Source organism: Myxocyprinus asiaticus, chromosome 20 (genome assembly GCF_019703515.2).
Source record: "Myxocyprinus asiaticus isolate MX2 ecotype Aquarium Trade chromosome 20, UBuf_Myxa_2, whole genome shotgun sequence".
Lineage (NCBI taxonomy): Eukaryota > Metazoa > Chordata > Actinopteri > Cypriniformes > Catostomidae > Myxocyprinus > Myxocyprinus asiaticus.
In genome coordinates this window covers 2,114,664-2,137,453 of record NC_059363.1, presented here as the reverse complement: position 1 = coordinate 2,137,453, position 22,790 = coordinate 2,114,664, and the positions used below count along the sequence as shown (strand labels likewise).

The following is a 22,790-nucleotide window of genomic DNA, read 5'->3' as shown; positions in this document are numbered from 1 at the left end:
GGGTGAACTATCCCTTTAAATAAAATACACACATGTGGCTCAAATTACATTATTTTTTTTAGGCAATCTCAGATCATAACATAATTTCCAGGAGCTTACCACTTTAAAGGGTCATTAGCAAAGGCGTCATTTACAGGTGGGATGGGTGGGACATGTTCCTACGACTTTTTTTGCCTTAGTCAATTTTGTCCCCCACCACTTCTTGAAATAGCTTTGGTCAGGTAAGTGCTAATGGTACACATCCACTGACGTACATATGCATCATTCGTTTTTTAAATTAAAAAGATCAATTAGGGTGGAGTAGAACCCAGAACACTTTGTACTAGAGGCAAAAAACATTTCCATGACACCATTCAGTCATTTCTGGCTTATGCTAAGCCTACTGATCCAAATATTTATCAACTGATTAACAAAATCCCACTACTGACAGTGTTAGGATCAAGTTATCAAATTAATTATGCAAAATATTTATTGGAGCGCTTGAATTGATCATCAAGAATGACTATTTATCAAAACAGTCAAATATAATTTGACTCAATCTACACAAAGCCTAATTAATATTCATGAGCTTTGTGTGTTTTGCCACTTTGTGACCATCACAAAAGCTACAAAATCAACAAAACCCTGCCACCACATAGAACAACTCTGTTTTACCAGGTTTCGCAGGTTCAAATCTCAAAACTCTTAGTTACCAAACTAGACATTTAACCACTTGAACTCCTTAACTTCAGTGATATAAAAAGTGATTTAAGTAACTAAAATGCACTTTCTCATGTTCTTCTGCTCCAGTGTGTCTCTGTCCATCACAAGCAAATCACCATCTGAAAGATATATTGGGGAATATAACCGAATTAATATTCGTACAAAAAATAAATAAAGCCCATGTCATTTTTGACATGCACTTTTAATTATATTCTCCTTTAAGACATTAAAAATAACCACAGTTTCAGCTAAATATATAAAACAGTTACTAAACTTAATGTTGATTGCTAATAATAAATTATTGTTGAGGAATTAATCTATAGGATCTGCTAAAAATTGTGCAATTACTTAGCATGTAGATATTTATTCTTTGCACTTGGGTCATTTTTGACCCGGTAGAGGTAAATAATAATTTTTTAATACCACATTGTTTTAGTGACTTTGTCAAGACTACAAAAATGAACATAATTATGATTTTATTTTTTCAGATTTTTAGAAGAAATTATTTATTATATATATTTACATCTTTTGCGTTCCCGAGTCAATTTTGACCCAGGCATCAATTGTGGCTTTACAAGTGATATTGTGCAGACATTTTCACACATTTATAAATTCGATTTTTCTTAAAATACTTTACTTACATTTAGCTTCTTTCCCATACTCTCAGACATGATTTTTATTCATTTTTTATTTTTTATCTCAAAATGGGACTCCGTCTTGTTTACAAACATGTATATCACACACACACACACACACACACACACACAGAGCTGACAAAACAGATGTAACATAACAGCATAAAAACTATATTTTCACATGTATCACAGTGGTTTAGCCATAGTTAATGTATATTTTGAAATAAATAAATAAATGACACATAATAACATTTATATTTTTCAGTTAACATGAAATATATATATATATATATATATATATATATATACAGATAGATAGACAGACAGACAGTTAGATAGACAGACAGACAGACAGTTAGATAGATAGATAGACAGACAGACAGACAGTTAGACAGATAGATAAATAGATAGACAGACAGATAGACAGACAGACAGTTAGATAGATAGATAGATAGATAGATAGATAGATAAACAGATAGACAGACAGACAGACAGGCAGACAGACAGACAGTTAGATAGACAGACAGACAGACAGACAGACAGACAGACAGATAGATAGATAGATAGATAGATAGATAGATAGATAGATAGATAGATAGATAGATAGATAGATAGATAGATAGACAGACAGACAGTTAGACAGACAGATAGACAGACAGACAGACAGACAGACAGTTAGACAGACAGATTGACAGATAGATAGACAGACAGACAGTTAGACAGATAGATAGATAGACAGACAGACAGACAGATAGACAGACAGACAGACAGTTAGATAGATAGACAGACAGATAAACAGATAGACGGACAGACAGACAGACAGTTAGATAGATAGATAGATAGATAGATAGACAGACAGACAGACAGACAGACAGATAGATAGACAGACAGACAGATTGACAGATAGATAGACAGACAGACAGTTAGACAGATAGATAGATAGACAGACAGACAGACAGACAGACAGATAGACAGACAGACAGTTAGATAGATAGATAGACAGATAGATAGATAGGCAGACAGACAGACAGTTAGATAGATAGACAGACAGACAGTTAGACAGACAGATAGACAGATAGATAGACAGACAGACAGACAGTTAGACAGATAGATAGATAGATAGATAGATAGACAGTTAGATAGATAGATAGATAGATAGACAGACAGACAGACAGACAGACAGACAGACAGACAGTTAGATAGATAGATAGATAGATAGATAGATAGATAGACAGACAGACAGACAGACAGACAGACAGTTAGATAGATAGATAGACAGACAGACAGACAGTTAGATAGATAGATAGATAGATAGACAGACAGACAGACAGACAGATAGATAGACAGACAGACAGACACAGACAGACAGACAGAAAGACAGTTAGATAGATAGATAGACAGACAGACAGACAGACAGACAGACAGACAGACAGACAGACAGATAGACAGACAGACAGACAGACAGACAGACAGACAGACAGACAGACAGACAGACAGACAGACAGATAGATAGATAGATAGATAGATAGATAGATAGATAGATAGATAGATAGAAAGACAGACAGACAGACAGACAGACAGACAGACAGTTAGATAGATAGATAGATAGATAGATAGATAGATAGATAGATAGATAGATAGATAGATAGATAGAAAGACAGACAGACAGACACAGACAGACAGACAGAAAGACAGTTAGATAGATAGACAGACAGACAGACATACAGACAGACAGATAGATAGATAGATAGATAGATAGATAGATAGATAGATAGATAGATAGATAGATAGATAGATAGATAGATAGATAGATAGATAGATAGATCTGATCACATGGATAAACAGCTAAGAAGTTAACAATGAGCTACAATCAGGTTTCTGATTTAAACATTTGAGTTATGAATGTTTTTTAAGTTTAAAACTGACCCGTGAATGCAAAATGTGTTTTCAGATTTTGAACGCAATAGAAGAGTTAAAAGATCTTTTTTCACCATTGACATAGATTTATTTATATAATATATTAAATAAGTGAATTACGCCAGAAGGGTGTGCAATTTAATGTGTTCAATTGTCGACATCTGCTGACAGAAGATCACAGAGCATCATCATGGACCGCAGCATCCCCAACCAGCATTCCCCATCGGGAACGAAAATATACATCTCTTAGCATTCCCAATCTGGAACTGTAAACCCGCGCCAAAGGACACCATTTCACTGGTATAAACCGTATTAGTTATTTATCGCGCCAAATGCACGTCTTAAATCGCGCAGGAGGTATGGCGGCTAATCAAAGGCTCTGTGATTCCGTATGCACGCGACTAAAGACATACTGGGGAGGTTTTCAATGCATGCGTTTTATGTTATTGTAGTTAGACCCTATCTAAATAGTGTTGTTCTTTTATAGTCATCTGCATTAGCCTGCATGTGCTGCACAAATTGCTTAATCTAACAGCAGGTGTTGTCGCAAACAGGAATAAGCGATGAAATTCAATTTCAAAATGCATGACAGAATAGACAGATGCAACTGATGTGAAAACGCTGATCGCACTGATTAGTGTTTGTCATCAAATACTCGACGCTGAATTGTATGGGAATAATTTGAGGTGACCCACACCCCGTCACTGTTGCAGCCATGTCCCCTCCAGCATCTGCTGCGACAGCCAGTGAGAGCAGCACCACCACTGTTTTTGAAAATGACACGGACAGCCCAAGAGAGGAGGTATTCAATAACTGCCTCTATTTCCATTTGCACCCATGATAATACGTGAATAGCGCATGATAAGTGAAATAATAATAATAAAAAACATATGCATGACCATGCATGTGCACAACATGGAATCATGCGTGATGTGTGTGGATATTGGTCGACCACTAGCCACTGAGGCATTAGAAATGCATGCATTTAGTAGTCCAAATATTCATCAGTAAAAGTCTATGTTGTATTTATGCATGTATACATGTTGTTGACAAATAGCAGTGATATCATGCCCTACATTCAAAAATGCATACTTCCCTACTACATAGTAGTATGCCAAAAGCAGTATGTCAAATTTGGTAGTATGTCCGAATCCTCTGTATTGATAACACAGTTGGCAAGAAATACCCAGATGACCTATTACATAAGGTGAGATTCTGAAGTGCACATCCATTGGACACTTTACTACTTTATAATACCTCGTCAGCCTCCTAAGTCACATTCAAGACGCAGAGTTTAAGAAAAACTTGAGGGCTCTTTTCAACTGCAAGTGCTATATTTATGAAGAAAGTTGTTCTTGTGGTTAAATTGTGCTTGTTTAATAAACCAGGGTAAATTATATTCATGGTTGTTGTTACTATGGCATATATTCGGGTCATGGGACAATGCCCACATTCCCGGATGAAGCATGTCCAAGAACATATTCATACTACTCACCTGCATGCCTAAAGATTGTACTTTATTAATGACCAGAAAGTATGTTCTTCATCAAATGCGGTACATGCTCTGCAAGTATTCAAATTCAGACAAAGCTATGCATTGCATTATATTTGCATAATCTATGTTGGATCTACTGTTACCAAATCACCCTTTTGTCCTTTTCTAACCAATTTACATCCTTTTGATCACTTTTTTTTTTTTATTTGTTTGTTTTTTGTGGTGAATGAGCAGCAGAGGCCTGTGAAGCAATCCCTGAGCAAGTCCATGTGCAGAGAGGTGTTCTGGAAATGCCTGTTGTTGTCCATGCTCATGTATGGATGCATGGGAGCCATGGTGTGGTGCCACGTCACCAAGGTCACCCGGCTGACGTTTGACAGTGCCTACAAAGGAAAGTCCATGATGTACCATGACAGTCCATGCTCTGACGGCTACATCTACATTCCACTGGCCTTCCTCATCATGCTTTACTTTGTATATCTGGTGGAGTGCTGGCACTGCCATGCCAGAAACGAGCTTCAGTACAAGGTGAATGTGGAGGGAATTTATGAAAGAGTCCAGAGAATGCAGCAAGCCAAGCCTTGTATCTGGTGGAAAGCCATTAGCTACCACTACGTGCGACGGACACGCCAAGTTACACGGAACCGCAATGGAGACGCCTACACCACCACACAAGTGTATCACGAGAGAGTGAACACGCATGTGGCTGAGGCAGAATACAATTATGGACACTGTGGTGTCAACGATGTCTCCAAGCAGCCAGCTGGTCTGGAAAAGTCAGCCATCACCAAACTGAGGTTCACCAAGTGCTTTAGCTTTGCCAACGTGGAGTCTGAAAATTCCTACCTGACCCAACGAGCGAGGTTCTTCACTGATAACGAAGGTCTGGATGATTACATGGAGGCCCGGGAGGGGATGCACCTGAAAAACGTAGACTTCAAAGAGTACATGATTGCCTTTTCCAACCTGGACCACCACCCCTGGTACATCTCTAACTATGTCTTCTGGATGGCTGCCTTTCTCACGTTATCCTGGCCCTTACGGGTGCTGACGGAGTACCGCACGGCTTATGTCCACTACCGTGTGGAGAAGCTCTTTGGTGCAGACTACATCCCCGTGACACCATGTGACGAGAGACCCAACTGCAGACGCATCCCGAGGGTCAACACCATAGATAGCACTGAACTGGAATGGCACATTCGCTCAAACCAGCAGCTGGTGCCCAGTTACTCCGAGGCAGGCTTGATGGATCTGGCACAGCGTTCAGGAGGTGTCAGGCAGAACTGTGAGCGCTGCCATCATGCAGTCAGCAGCTCGTCCGTATTCTCCCGCAGTGCCCTCAGCATCTGCAATGGCAGTCCACGGATCCCCTTCAGCGGAAGTCGCTTCTCCCTTGGCAGGTTGTACGGCTCCCGCCGCAGCTGTTTCTGGAGAAGTGGAAGCAGAAACTTGGATGAACCCGAGAGCCCCAGCGAGAACACACGATGCCTGTCGGGACGAATCACCACTGACGAGGAAGACCCACCACCCTACCAGGATGCGCTGTACTTCCCGGTGCTTATTGTCCACTGTAGTGAAAGCTGCACCAACCACCGGTCCTTCCATAGGAATAGCTCATGCGTAGAAACATCTTTATGATCGATCCTCAACTGGTCATTCTCATGGAACCTGTCAAGAAAACGTGCTGGTGCCATTTAACTCCAAAATCAAAAGAAACAAATACAACATTATGTTTTGCAAATATAAAATAAAGCCTGTTTTTAGGGGCTATTAAGATTTTATACATTGTGACATTATTTTCATGACAGTTTCAGGCACTTTTTACCCACCAGTTCTCATATGCGACAAGTAACAACATGTAAAATATTATTTAAATTGTAAACTGTTTATACTTCATAGTAGTACTCTGAAAAAATATAAAAAATATTTTGCAAATCTTTTATTAATGTAATGCAAAAAAATAAATAAAATAAAATAAAAATACAAAAGTCTGTGTTCTGGTAACGAAAATCATTGAAAAAAATGGTAATAGTAAAATTAAGTGTCTTGAAAATAATGTCACAATGCAAATATCTTAATGGTCTTAAATGTAGGCTTCATTTCCATTATGCAAAATATAATATTAATTTTTTTTTAAATTATTGTTATTTTTGAGAGGGGGTTAAATATGACGAGAACATTTCCTTTACATGTTTTGTTAACCAAAAAAAAAGTCTTCACAGAAGAACAAACATAATCAAACCGGATTGAATGAAGATTAATGCAGTTGCATCTAGTCCTGTTACTCAGGAATCATTATTGGAATTATTATTGACTTCAAAACTGTATAATCACAACAACAAATGGAACATTTCAGAAATAAGTCCAATACATATTTATAGCAATAACGAAAACAAAGCATTGGGATTCTTGGTTTAATCATTTTCACTAACTGGCCACATAGGAGAGCCAAGCGCTCACATGCTGTTTTTGTTTGTATATTCTTGTTAGCTATAAACAAAAGCTATACATCTGCAGAGCAAAAACATGGGTCTTTTTTCTACAAGTGGGACCGACTTCTACTGTTACACAATGTTTGTTTCCTTTTTACTGATAAATGTTGCACTTGAAGTTACATCATTTGTCAAATAATTTTTATGTAATGTAAAAATCATTAGTGAAATGTATGGTTTACATTCATGTATGAACACTCATTTGTATAAAAAAAATGTATTGTGGGTTGTTTGTACTTTTAATGTGATATAACTGGTATCAGGCAAAACTATATACTGTTATGAACTACAATGGCGATGTCCGCAACACTGAGTATCTCAAACTAGGAAACCATATGACACATTTCAGGCTATGCATCTATTAACCACGGGTATGTTATGCCTTTAAAATGTATATACATTTAAAATGGAATGTATGACTGTTGAAGCTTTTCTTCACATTGCCTGTATGTAGTCTACAAACTGTTAAGGACTTTTCTTATGACTTACACAGAAACATGAACCGGGCTGAGAATCAGTGAATGTTTTAAGGGTAAGTCAACTGCTATAGCTATTTAAAGGGAATTTTCACCCAAAAATGAAAAATAACTATCCCTTTAAATAGTAATGTTGTTGTTTTTTTGGTACGAAATCGCTGCCCTAAAAAAAATAAAAAAGAACTTTCACTATCGTCCGTTTTACTTAATCCTCCCATGTCCATGTTACTTAAAAAATGCATGTAACCAATGAAACTTTAATTTACAGAGTTGATACAGCTAAAAGTAATTGTATTGTTTGGTTAGCTGAAACTGGGCAGAGGGTTTCTAGTTCAAAGCATGCTTTGCGTGGGACTTGACAGGAAGAGTAAATGTTAAAATGAAGTCTTATTTTTTATGTCTTTGTTCAGCCAAAGAGTTATTTTTTGGAGTGAAGTAAACCAGAGATAACACAACAGATCAGCTAAGCATAGGAGAGGAAATGCACATTTCTTTAATCAGCTATATATATATATATCTTGATTGGCTTTCAGCCATCATAACTAACCAAAGACATTTTTGTTCAAACAGTTGATTCAGTCAGTGTTTCTCTGGTCTGTTGCCTGTGGTGTCTAGAGATTGCAAATGTATTCATCAACGTTGATCCTATAACTTTTATACTGCCAAGACGATGTTTACCATATCACAACAAAGTAAAAATGTCATCACTATGCTGCCTAAATGTAGCACACATTAAACTTAACATTATGTTAACTGGATATACGTAAACTCTCTGGAGAAACTGCTTGTGGGTTCACAGAACTGAGGAAAAATGTCATGACTACAGTAATCAGAGTAAATTGCATCTAGAAATACTTTTGGATAACTGCAAGTTACACTTAGGTCATTTCTGTTTAGCAGCTTTTGAACTATTTAACATGAAAATAAATTAATATGCCCGGCCCATTTAGTAATTTAAGGAAATATTTACATATGTATTTTTTATGATTTATTTTACTTGAAATTTGCTTTGGTAAAACTCATACATTCAAACTCAGTGGCGGAGCAAGGGGGTGGCCAGGGGTGGCCGTGGCCATCATGGACCGAAGCCTGGCCCACTCGCAATTGCTGTTTTGGCAATCGTAAAATAAAAAATTCCATCAAATTGAATTTAGTCATCTTTAAAAAATACAATGTAAAAAAAAACTATTTTAAGTATTCTTAATTTCATTTTGTTAAAAAATTACACAGTTCAATCAGATGGAATTTGATTGTAAAATTTACATGTGGAAATCTTTAAAAAATAGGCTAAAATATTGTTTTGAGTGAGGGATTACATGAAGTAAAAAAAATGTTTTTTAAAATCTTTAAAATTGTTATTTTATCACACCTATCTCCGTAATTTTTATCAAACAGGATGGAATGTTTCAGAGTGACACAAACCAAATAACACCACAAAACAATCACAGAATTCATCCAATCCATAGCTAATAAAAGCTGTGACATGGCAAAAATGGCTGCTCAAAGTAGTGAAATTATATGAATTATTAATTATATTCACTTAATTTTGATATTGCGATAAAAGAAAACTAACATAATTTCTATCTTTAAAAATTTCGAGTTGAATATTTAATCCAATATTTTTAGACTGCAACATAACGATGGACTATTTATGTCATTTTATACTCTTCTTACTAGTTAAAGTTAAAGCTTGGTTCCCAAATAATTAATTATTGTTACCAGACTGGTGTTTTGGGTAGTAAAGTCTTGAAGCTCTGAAGCTATGACAGGTCATTGCCAAATGTGCTTTTACAAGAACACACCACTAGAGGGAATTATAGACAACATTAACATCCAATGCTGAAAGTAGTGTTGATTTACTGTTGTTTTTCACAATTCAGTAATCTGAACTGTAGATTGGTGAAAGTACCTTGCTGTCTAATTGAGAGGAAGAACAAAATAGTAACAATAATTGGTTGTTCTGGATGGCTCTAAAGAGAGACGACTACTGACATATTGAAACTTCTATTTAAACAGTTTTGTTTTGTGTCTATTAAAATGTTGTGGGGGTGTACTGCTCTTTTGCAAATCAGTTAAGCTCACTGGGTTAATGTAACGCTACGCAATTAATCTTCATGATTCAAGTGTTCGCGTAAAAAGGATAGCTTAATTCCGAAGAAGTCAATGATATTAATTCGGGACCTAATCCAGGCAGAAACAATTCATCGTATTAATTGTTGGAATAAAGCAATGGTAAACCTGGTAGTTTTATTAGGTTGTCAGTTCCTATCGTTATGCCTACATCTCCATTTGTGCTCAACAGAATAAAAGAAGGTAAAACAGGATTGGAGCAACATGAGGGTGGGTAAAGTAGGTGAACTATGCCTTTAAGAAGTCTTTATGCTGCAAAATGTTTTAACCATAAAACTAGTTGCATTTAAATCTTTGTTTTCTGTATTTTATTGCGAAAAACAAATATAAGGTCTCAGAACTTTGTCCTGGATCCAGTTTGTTTGACGTCACATCCGGCTCATGAGTACATGGTGAGATGCAGCCACTAAAAGGAAAAACAGCAATTGTTACTTCATTATCAACTGTTATTAATGATAATTAGCCTAACTTTAAAGGTGAAGTGTGTAATGTCTGCCCCACTAGTGTCACCAAACGAAATTGCAAACGCTATTATTATTATTTTCATTGTTTTTATTATTATTTTCATTGTTTTTATTATTATTTTCAAACCGTTTTTTGCAATTTTGTTGCAAAAAAGCATCACCTCATTTTCTTGCCCTTCAGCAGCGATCCTCTTGAATGTTTCTCATGATAACTATGTTATTAAAGTTTGTTAGTGTATCATTATTAATCGCCTTAATTACCAAACATCAAACAAACCTGACAGCAGTATAATGCACTACAGAGGTTAAGTTTGGGTATTATCCAGCTTTATCGATTTCTCTTTATAAAGCATGCACTTCTGATTATATAACCAGTTAATTCGTAATGACTGTATCTTATCTTAGCTGTGATGACTTGTGTCCTATATTTAGGATTTCATTGTAGACAATAACTGAAAACTGTACTTGATATTTAATACCACAAAAAAGGTTTCACACTCACTGGCCATGCATTCCACTAGTGTCATCGTACCGTAGAGCCATAAGATTCAGCATACTGTCACTCAATACAAACCCTTGAAGAAGTAGAAATATGAGCAGAGTCAACTCGATTACTTTGCATGTTCTGTGAGTTTAGCATTGTAGCATGCAATATACAACTTTAAGATCAGCTGATATATAACTAGAGGTCAGTTCTGTTATAGATAGCATATATACTGTACTTGTGTTCATTTGGAGAGAGACTCAATTTATCTTTATAAAAAGTCATGTGGCAGTAACATGACAAAGTGATGGTATCATATGGTAATAATACCAAGGTACTTTACAGTATATGTTTGTACCATGATATGTATATGGTCCACCATTTATATGGTTAAAGGTATTTGATGTATTTAAGGCTATGGTGGGTATGGTAATAACTCATCCCTCCTTTATTTAAAATAAAAGCACAAATGTGTGTTCCAGTGAGGCGCTTACCATAGAAGTCAATGGGGTCAATTTCTGGAGGGTTTAAAGACAGAAATGTAAAGCTTATAATTTTATAAATGCACTTACATTAATTCTTCTGTCAAAACTCATTTGTTATTTGAGCTGTAAAATTGTGGGGTTTACGGTTTGTTGAAATTACATCGTCATGGCAATAAAGTGGTAAAACTGGCAATAGCTTTACATATATACATGTATACATAGATGCAGTTAGTAAGTGCTTTTATCACACTATTATCATGTTAACACACATATTGTTTATGTCTTGTGTCTATACTTGTGTCTAAACAATGAGTATTTTAATGTTTACAGATTGACCCCATTGACTTCCATTGTAAGTGTCTCACTGGAACACACATTTGTGCTTTTATAAAGAAAAGGAGCAGACGATTCGAAATGCCACAAATGCTGACGGCTGAGCTGAACTTGTATCAAACTAGAAATATTCTTTTAATAATCCTGGTGGGGACACCAGCAGCCGAAACACAACATGCTGGTCCCATCAATGTTCCTGATTGCTGTTGTACTTTCATTCTTAAAATGCATCAGTGTATCCGAATTGAGCAATTGTCTTAAACAACCTTCTGTATTTAAAGGTTTTAAATCGTGTTTTGGGTCAACATCCCTTTTAATATTTGGGCAAATTGACATAAAGCAACATACAACCAGACATGTGCTGAATAACAATAAAACTGAACACACTTTTGATGTTTCCCATCCCCATAACGTTTCATTATAGCCAAGACAATCTAAACGGTGACACAACTGTTAGTATGATGTCTTTGTTTACTGTTTAAAAAGAAAAGCTCACCTCAGCGACTCCTGTTACCGTGTAAGCGTGCATTTCCACGAGGCCTTTGTGTAACACTGTATTTTGCTGCACTGGCTAAAAAGAGAGTGTGATTTTAGGACTTGGGAGTGACAAATATGCATTATTTGAAGAAACTTTAATAGTTAACTTTTAATCCTCACCCTTCCAGGAGTACCACATGCCATCAAGGATTCTGATTGGCTGGCTCGTCTCAGTAGTTCCCACAGATTCTCTGTTGCCTCACTTAGTTTGAATGTCATGTGCGGTCCACAGGTGAAGTCCATCAGAGCTTCCGAGATGTTGTTCATACCTGCATAAGAGCCACAGACTCTGGAAAGATAAACAGAATATTCAAGATTTTATCCTGATTGCTGGTACAGGTTTTGGGCCACTTCCACACTTATACGGGGTTGTAATAGTAAAGGGAGGGGGGTACCCTTTTTTTTAAGTGTGTTCTGTGTAATTTCTCTGCCACTAGTACCACCAAAAAAAAAATTCAAAATGAAAGAAAATTATGAAAAAATGATTTCCCAAATAAACCCACCATCTAACACTGGTTGGACCAAACAGACAGTCCCACCCCAAACTCAAACCAATGGTTGAGCAAATGTTACTGTGTCAGTCTGGCCTTGAATTAAAATGGAAATGTATTTGCATGTCCGCTGATACACAGTTCTTTCACATGCATGTTCCAGATATTCATGTAAAAAAAAAATGGACATGACAACAACAACAGGGGCATGTTCTGATAGGTCACTATGTGAGAAAGCTTGTCCAAACTGAGTCCAGATTTTAAAGAAGGTCTCATTTACACAGTTTAGACTACCTAGACGCTAAGAGGAATTTTTGAGCAAGCTAACGCGTGTAAAGAGTGGCCACTTAGGGCTCTCATTATTGGAGTAATGTATCCAGTACAACACACTCTGTATGTTACATGCCAAGTTACAGGCTAATATTGAAAAATGGGAGCCCACCATGCAGACGCTGCAGAATGTTATTTTATTTCTTTACCGTTTTTTCAATTGCTAACAAGCATTGTTCAATACTGAAGACACATTTTCAAAACTCTTCACACATTCAGCGAAACAGAAGTCTATGGTCTCATTACCATGTTTTAGTAAAAGGGGATAGCTTGGAACTGATTTTGTTTGGAAATATGGACCAAAGAAGATAGGTTGGTGGGGAAAGAGGAGTGGTACAGAGAGGGAGAGTGCGTGGAGGACAAAGAAGAGGAAGACCAAGAGCGGTGATCTCTGATGCGATAAGGGCCACAATTATTGACCATGTTGTAAACCATGGGCCCTCTTTGAGAGAGGCTGGTCTAAGGGTGCAACCAAATCTGCACCGTTCAACAGTTGCATCAATAGCACGAATTTTCCGGCAAAACAACAGGTGACATGAGCATCCTTTGATGATAGCTGAACTACATATTACAGTACAATACAATATGTCTACATTTTTACATGTACATGTACAATACAGTAATTGTAGTGTTTTAGGATCCAAAGGTTGCTTCCGAGAGGAGGGAGAGGCAGAATCTTTTCAGATGTGCAGGAAATTGCCATTGTTGACATTGTTGTTACACAAACCACTCATTGGCCCCTTTTCTGGATGACCTGCATAATCGACATGTGCCAGCTGAGGAGAGAAGTCGAGGGGCATCAAACTCCCCTACCTTCGTTGCTGTGTGGGATAATGTGGCGTTCCACCACTCTGCTGCAGTCACAGACTGGTTTGCTGCACATCCCAGGATGTCCGTATTATTCCTGCCTCCATACTCCCCTTTCTTAAACCCCATAGAGGAGTTTTTCTCTGCGTGGAGGTGGAAGGTTTATGACCACCATCCAAATGACCAGATGACTTTACCGGAGGCAATGAATGAGGGGTGTGGAGACATTTCTCCTGAAGACTGCCAGGGCTGGATTAGACATTCCAGAAGGTACTTTCCAAGATGCACTGCCAGAGAAGACATCAGATGTGATGTTGATGAGAACTTGTGGCCAAATGCAAGAGAGAGGGAGGACTAGAACCCTCACAGTACTTTACAATCAGTGATTAGACTACACATGTTGTTGATGTGTTATTATTATTATTATTATTATTATTACTATTATTATTATTATTATTATCGTTGCAGCCCTGGAATTTCAGGAGTTTTTTTTTTTTTCTTCACCTTTTTATTTTCACAAATAAAGTACTATATTCAAAGAAAACAAATTGCAGCATGAAACTGAAAAGTGTAACTCTTATTATTATTTTTTATTTATTTAAGTGCACTATTCTTACACCAGACAGCTTAATAGCCCAACCATGTGTGTGTAAATGCATTAATGCAAGGTCATAAACGGTTTAAGCAAAGACCGATCGACACAGGTAGATTTTTGTCCATTACCCCGATTTCACATTGCATGTAAACACATTTACTGGTGTTCTTACCGGCTAATTATAGGCTACTTACCATGTGCGCAAGTGTTGTGCGCATGCCTGTTTACACTTTGACATCAAAAGAGAATAATCCGATAATTTCATGTGTCATATAAATGTGGTTTTCTTGCTGCGTTGTCAGATATTTTATATAAACTTATTTTTCTTAGTAATCAGCGTATTGGTGTGTATGTAAATGCACAAATGATTTTTCGCTCATTTTTCATCTGTCGGGAAGAATATACTGTATATTTAATATATCATACAGATACAATGTGTGAATATAGCAATTATCAGCATTTGTTCCACTCAAAATAAAGGGTTTACTGTACTGTATATATCTACTGTAAATAGTAAGCCTACCACCACTTAAATATAGGTGGCACTCTTTCCAGATGAAATGCAACCATAAAAGCATTCAGTGTGAAAAAGCCTCTGTCAATGCTCATGTTTATAATCAAAGGGGAGATGTGCTGTATTTCTGCTGTGTGTGTGTTTGTGTGTGTGTGTTTGTGTTTGTGTATGTGTGTGTGTGTGTGTGTGTGTGTGTGTGTGTGTGTGTGTGTGTGTGTGTGTGTGTGTGTGTGTGTGCGTGTGTGTGAGTGTGTGTGTGTGTTTGTGTGCGTGTGTGTGAGTGTTTGTGTATGTGAGTGCGTGTGTGTATGTAAGTGTGTGTGTGTGTGTGTGTGTGTGTGTATGCGGGTATTTATCACTTTGTGGGGACCAAATGTCCCCATAAGGATAGTAAAACCCTACATTTTTGACATTGTGGGGACAATTTGTCGGTCCCCATGAGGAAAACAGCTTATAAATCACACTAAACGATGTTTTATTGAAAATGTAAAAATGCAGAAGGTTTTTTGTGAGGGGTAGGGGTAGGGGTTAGGGTTCATCTATAGAATATATAGGGGATAGAATCTATAGTTTGTACAGTATAAAAATCATTATGTCTATGGAGAGTCATCATGAGGATAGCCGCACCAGTATGTGTGTGTGTGTGTGTGTGTGTGTGTGTGTCCAGACCAGAACAGAAATGTTGTTGTGAATTTATTATTAAAGCTAATTTTAATTAATTGTAATAATACTCATCCAAAATTAACAAATCTTTAAAACACAGCTCTGAAAATCTACATTCATTCCGCCCCCCTCCGGAGTTACTCCGCCCTCTTTTGGAGGTTCCGCCCCAGTTTGAGATCTCCATGCTGCAGACAAGAAAGTCATAAAACTGGTTTAGCAGTAGATGGTCAATAGGTGGCGCTGTGCACAAAGTTATACAAGAGCCTATTACTTAAAATCCTAATAATCAAGACTTGAGCTAAACATTCTGTCCTTGCTTTACGAAATATGTTTATATGTGCTCTATGGATATTTATAGCTGTTTGAATTCAATTCCCTTGTTGTGTTAGAACACATGGACAGTCTGAGCTTTTTCTCCAGCTGTGTTATTCTGTCTTGCACCATATTTGACCCATTCGTTTTCATTTTCTATAGTTGTTTTTCTGTAGATCCCATATGGCAGTGGTAATCCGGATCAGAACGGGTTCACTGGACCGTGTGAATAATTCACAGTTCTGCGTTCTCGTCCCCTCGTCCATTTTTTTTAGAAAAAGTGAGTTGAGAAAATCTCAAAAAATTGATGTTGGAATGCAAAGTTTGCATTTAGGAATGAACACTGAGATTCTATTGAAAATCAAGGTCTTACTTCCCTATTATTTAGCTTTATACAGAGTTCAGCAGCATAACTACAGAGCTATTGTTTAATATAATGTGATTTGTTCATGTTGCTGTTGCTCGTATAAAAGCCGCAGTGTTCAGTTCACTGTCTGAATGTGAACGATTTGTCAATTGTAATGAACATTGTGACAGCTTTACATCTTGACCTCATTAATATCTAACCCAGAGCAGCTCTATTGACCATTACAGGCCTCTCTGAAGTTCCTGTGAGTATGTAGGTCACCTCCTCTGGCTTTCACTCTTTTGTATGATTATTAGTCGTCTCACAAACTGAACCACTGATGACTGATTTTCTCAAGAATTTTGAACTGGAAACAAGTGCATATGATTTCAAGTGCTCATCTCAACTTATGCATTTCTGATGTATGATTTTCTCAGACATGTCTGGTTATTTACTGTAATTGCTGTCATACAATATGCCAGAGCATCTATTAGTTGTTTGGGAATCTAATGTGATTATATAGAGCATATATAGCAATTGTAATGCTGTTGTACCTGCTATAATTTGATCTTTGGCATTTTGAATGGCATACTGTATATTATTAAATAAAATTCAGCTTTGTTTATAGATGTAATATAAAAAGACATCTGACATATTGCCTTGCATTGCACTACACAGACAAAAATACATCATACTTTATATAACGTTGGTTGTAAAATGTTAGTGAAACATGTCCATATTTAATCCATGCAAAATTGTGTTATTTAATGTAATTAGACATTTTTTACAGTAAGTTTGGCTTTTGTGGCCAAACACTTTAATTAATGTAATTTTCAAGATTAAATCAATTATTTCATTTCCATACATACAACCATACAAACCTTTTTTGTGTGTGTGTGAAATGTTTTGCTTGAAAAGATGTTTTTCTTTTAAATAAATGCTATTATATTTTATCATCTAATGCAACTGCATTCAGTGTTTAAGTGTGACTTCTTTTTTTTTTGGGGACATATTTATGAATTTATTTGTTGGCTTGTTTTAAAGGAGATGAAAGGCAATATCTACGTTTCATTAAGTAGTTCTTCAGAAAATTATTGCAAGCTTCCAAAGATTTACTTTAAGTACTGAGGAAAATAACTTTAATCATAATCATGAATACTACTGTAGATGTGCTGCCAGAAAATATCTGTGAAACCCAATTAAATCCAAGACTTGTGTTTGTGTTTTATACATCACTGTCGTAGCAGGAAGATACTAACAGATTTGCTCTTTGCCTTTGTTAATAAGTCTATTGCACACTCACCTTGCTAATATTATTCTCAGGGTTCAGGAGTGTGTGGAACCCAAATAAAGCCGGTGACATTTATTAGTCGAGCATCTGCCTCACCTCCAGCAGAAGTTACAGGACATTTCCAGTGAGTTGTGGTAGCCCAATTAGCCCACATGTCATCAGGCATCCAGCAAGCTGTTGTCATGACTTTATTCATTAATAAAATTCACACACGTGAGGATGCACACCAAAACACGCTCATGTGAACTAACACACTGTGGCAGTCTGATGAGCCACATGGAAGTTCACAGTATGTATAGAGACACTTGTCACGGGTAGATTTATTTAGCGTTTTACTGGAGTTTATACGGGGGATTAATGTGGCAGAAAATGTAGGAACACGCACACACACAGGGGACATAAATGGGGACATAACACAGACTTCTATTGTTTTATATGAAGCTAATTTTATAAGACTATAGACAACCAAAACCCTATTCCTACCCCTTAAAGACAGAATTTTGCATTTTAAGAATATATATATATATATATATATGTCTAATGCATTGTTTTTTCATCGTCCCCAGATGTCCCCAAAGGGAGGTTTTGTCAGGTTTACCCCAGTTCTGGACAATTTTATCCCCAAAGTATCCCTAAGCAAACTCGCACATAAACACATAACATTTAAGGTCAAAATCAAATGCTGTTACACTAATAAAAATGTATTTACAAAATAATAATAATAATAATAAAAAAGCAATATTAACAAACATTATTAAATTATATAGCCACCTACACCTTAAAAAAATTATTACCATTTACGATAAAAAAATAAAATAAATACAACTGAATATTTTTTTTGTTGTTGTTGTTTGTTAAACATTACACTATTCAGTTTGAGGGAATTTTGTTATAAAACTGAAATCTTAATATATATATATATATATATATATATATATATATATATATATATATATATATATATATATATATAGCCTATCTATATATAATAAATAATTAACATTAGGACAGTTCCAATGTTCAGTTTTTCTGTTCTGCTAATAATTTTTTTTATTATTATTTGGAATGAAATGGAATGGAATGCCCAATTCCCAATGCGCTCTAAGTCCTCGTGGTGGCATAGTGGCTCGTATCAATCTGGGTGGCGGAGGACGAATCACGAATCTCAGTTGCCTCCGCATCTGAGACCGTCAATCCGCGCATCTTATCACGTAGCTTGTTGAGTGTGTTACTGCAGAGACTTGTGTGGAGTGTGTGGAGGCGCTATTCTCTGCGGCATCCACGCACAGCTCACCACGTGCCACACCGAGAACCACATTATAGCGACCACGAGGATGTTAACCCAACAAGACTCTACCCATCCTAGCAACTGTGCCAATTGGTTGCTTAGGAAGCCTGACTGGAGTCACTCAGTACGCCCTGGATTCGAACTTGCCACTCCAGGTGTGGTAGTCAGCGTCTTTACTTGCTGAGCTACTCAAGCCCCTCTGCTAATAATGTTAAACTCACATCAAACTGGATATTTAAACTTTCCCAAGACCAAAGTGTGCTTCGTCAGTATACACCTGGAATTATTTGCACTAATTTCCTGGTCCACAAAGTGGCCACACTAAGAGTTGAGCTGAAGAAGATGTACATGTAATCGGCGCTAAACATCAGGAGACGAAAGTAGAAACAACATCAGTGGATGTGCACCTCAAGAATGCACGTGAACGCATGTCAGGAGATACCTGGATATGTAAAACTCGGGTTTGAAGGAATATAAAGATATTTTAGAGGTCCAAACCCCTTCAGAGAAATAGTCCAGTATCTCATAGCAGTCGTAGTGCGCATGCTCCAACCACCTGTGTATGCGCACACAGTCAAATGAAGTGTACTTCGAAAGTTTGACGCAGACGCTAAGCATTCGCGTCAAAACCGAAGTATACTTTGGACTTAAACCTAACTGTCAGTGAAGTGAAAATAAATTGTTGTGGGAAAACAGAACTCCTGAATAATGCTCAACATTGTTTATAAAGATGGCAGCATGCAGGTTGCGTACATCTAAAGGCTCATGGGCTTGCCGAACAAGTGCTATTGAGATTAATGTGAATGCTAACGGGTTATATTAGCCCTATTTTATATGTATTGTCAAAAGTCATGGATGTTGAACAATATGACAAACTCTCTTGCAGAAAAACCTCAACAAATTTGAATATGTCATGTCAAAATGCCAAAAGATTTGGCCACGTTAGCAGTTAGCACTAACATGTTTTCATTTGAAAGCACATTGATTTTGCTACTTTTACGCCTCTCATCCACACTGGAACGGCGTTTTCCCCTTTCATAAATGCACCCTATTAACACATACTTTGGAAAACGATGACGTTGCAAAACTGAAAATGGAGATTTTCTTGCCTGAAGTCCTGGTTAAATACATGCAAAAAAAAAAAAAAGAAATATCAAAGCGCTGCTGTTGCCATGGGCAAGTTTGTCTCATGTTTACATTTCCCCGTTCTGGAGTCGTTTTCCTGCGGAGTATCTTTTATAAATTATTTTATTTCCCAGCACCGCTGACCACTCAGAACTCCACACTTCCCAGGAACACTTTACACACTTGTTCTACACAGTCAGGATTTATTTCCTTTATCTTTGCCCGTAGATGACATGTCGCCCATTCACTTGGGCTCCGGTAATTACCCATAATGGCAAAACCTTTCATTGCCTAACACAGATCTCAGCTGATTAAAGATGATTAAGACCATATTTGCATGTTGCCAGCAGGGGATGCCGGACTCAATTTCACATTAATCAAGGTATTTAAAGTCACCATTAAAGGTGCCCTCAGTAAGTTAAGTTGGCTCCTACTCGTCCCATCAGTCCCAGTACTATTTGTGGTTTTGAACTCTATAGACCATTTCAAGGACTGTTCGTTGGTGACATCAAGTGACGTCATTGTTCCATGAACATTTCCTGCTTGTCAAAACAGAGACTATGTAGCAGAGATGGGCCACTTCTATTAAAATAAATGGGAGAAATTGGAATGCCCAATGGCAGCCAACAGTCAACGGATGTAGAAAGGAAGTAACGCCTTACAGGTAAAATAGAAAATTTGCCTTTAGATACAGAAATCACCTGTCAAACAACTCGAGAACTCGCAAGCGCACACTCAGCTATAAAATTGTGTTTTTTAGTGTAATCTGAGTTAAAGATGCACAATTTATTATACCAGTTGTGACGGAATGACACACCCCTCCCGTGGCTCATCATCGCCCACCGTGACGTTTCCCCGTTTGGCGGCACATGATGGGGCTCACCTGAACACACTGAAGAGCCTCATCACTGCTGCCTTTAAACACAGAGCGCTCCTCTCCTTGGGAGACCGGTCTCTACCTGTTGGTCTCTACCCGGTGCGAGTTAGATGCAACGCCTGGGATTGGAGGACGTGTCGCGGCCGACGGGCCAACTTGCCGGGGCGCTATACCCCTCAAGTTCCGAGGCCCCTCGAGTGAAGCCGCCGCCCCCCACACGCACCTCGGACCAAAGAAGGGAGTGCGTCGTGGCCACCGGGACCCCGCCCACTATCTCCTGGACCTTCCTATCTTCACTACTCTTCCTTCACATAGCCCTTTCCACCACGAAGGCCCCAGATTCCCTTTAGTTTTGTACATTTTAAATAAATGACTCTACGAGGCCCAATGCCATACCCACTGTGTCCGTCTCTTGCTCACCCCGCCACACAGTGTTGTCAGATTTTACTGCTATGTTCTATTATCGTAATCTTGACCAACCATTTTGTAGATTGCGGTCTTTCCCCATTCAAGTAGATAGGAGCTGCACTTTCATGCCGCTTGTTTACATAGAAAAATAGCTGCCCAAACTGCCCAAGAGTGTTCCAAAGACGGCCGCCAAGTGGACCGACTTACCAAGAGTCCAGAGTGCCCATTAATTGTTTTGCTGTGAGTCAGTGTGGGGCATCAGATATTTCTGGGGGTGCTTGTGACAAATCTAGAGGGGAAATTCACCCTCAAGCCCACCTCCCATCCCCCTCCCTCCCCTTACACCTGGACGTGCTGTGGCAAAATTTTTGTGAAATTATTTTACATGGTTCATTACACTCACCATGGCAGTTCCGAGGGTAAATGTCCACTGTGTGGCGCTAAAAGCGAGTTAAACACATCGGTGTGTTTTCAGTTGCACTAACAGTCATACTTTATTGTCTAGCAATTGTTTGCTAAGAAAGTGGCTGGAATTGATTATTTTTAAACGTGTATTCACTGCTTTCGTTCATGAAACAAGTGTGATTTTGCCATGCTGTGACGTAAACGTAAGCCTATATTGTCTAGGAGAAACATTTGAGATATGAAAGAGATCTCATTTGTGATTTTCCTTTCCTTTGGGATACTGTATACTACCAAGTTCTGATTTCTTTTCAGCTATCTGTGGCTTTTCTCCTCCGTGGTCTTTCAATATGTCAAGGCAGTTTCCCCTTCACATTTTTGCTGCGGTTCTGCAAGTAATGTGACGCCTTTTTATAACGTAATTTTCAATAAAGTCAGCTTTGTTCTCCAGCCATCTGCCTTTGTGTCAAAATAAATGCAAAGTGGTTTTTAACAGCTCTCCGCTCAGGGTTTAATGACACCAAGAAAAATGGTGAACACAACAAAATCGAGGCAGCAGTAATTTGGAAAAACAGAACACACTTATTATTTTTCCCCTCATTGATTTATAACAAAACCTTTTCTTTTGCAAGCCTGACATGTTATATTGACGTTATTAGATGTAATAAAGTGTTTTCGCCTAAGCCTGCGTTTGCTTTTTGTCTGTCAGCATATTACAAAAATGTGTGTACGGTATGTGGGGGTTTGCATGCATGTACATTGTCTTTAAGTATATTTGGAACGGGATCCTAGTGTACTGCCTTTTGCATACTGCATACTGCCCATTGCACCAGTGTTATTATAGTTCACGAAAAATAAAAACCTAACATTATACCTTTGAAGAATGAAGAAATGCTTAATACTGGGAAGTGGAAACTTTGAAGACCCTCTTTTTACCAAATCCCAGATTTTTTTAAGCAGTAAAGTGGGAAAGAGGAAAACTTATTCTCTAGAAAATATCTTCAAAGTGTTTGGAATTAATTTGTATATTTTCTTATACTTTTACATCATAAATCATAATGTAACATTTACAAGCATTACACCTCAAAATTTGTCATTTTCTTTACCATTGCTTTTCCCACCAGTGGTCATGAAATGAGCTATGCCGCACATCCCAAAGTAAAATCATCTATTTAAAACCTCAAAAAGTTA

General features: G+C 37.6%; 1 protein-coding gene across 1 annotated transcript; it reads left to right on the top strand.

The window, feature by feature from the left end:
* The first annotated feature begins 3,471 nt into the window (after positions 1–3,471).
* On the top strand, positions 3,472–8,315 carry LOC127410713 (transmembrane protein 151B-like). Its single transcript, XM_051645906.1, has 2 exons — positions 3,472–4,056; positions 4,984–8,315. The coding sequence occupies exons 1-2, from the start codon at positions 3,970–3,972 to the stop codon at positions 6,385–6,387; spliced, it is 1,491 nt and encodes a 496-aa protein (XP_051501866.1). The 5' UTR covers positions 3,472–3,969; the 3' UTR covers positions 6,388–8,315.
* Positions 8,316–22,790: the final 14,475 nt, after the last annotated feature.

Coding starts and splice junctions, on each gene's coding strand:
- LOC127410713 (XM_051645906.1), top strand. CDS start 3,970: ATGTCCCCTCCAGCATCTGCTGCGACAGCCAGTGAGAGCAGCACCACC. Junction 4,057..4,983: donor CGGACAGCCCAAGAGAGGAG/GTATTCAATAAC, acceptor GTGAATGAGCAG/CAGAGGCCTGTGAAGCAATC.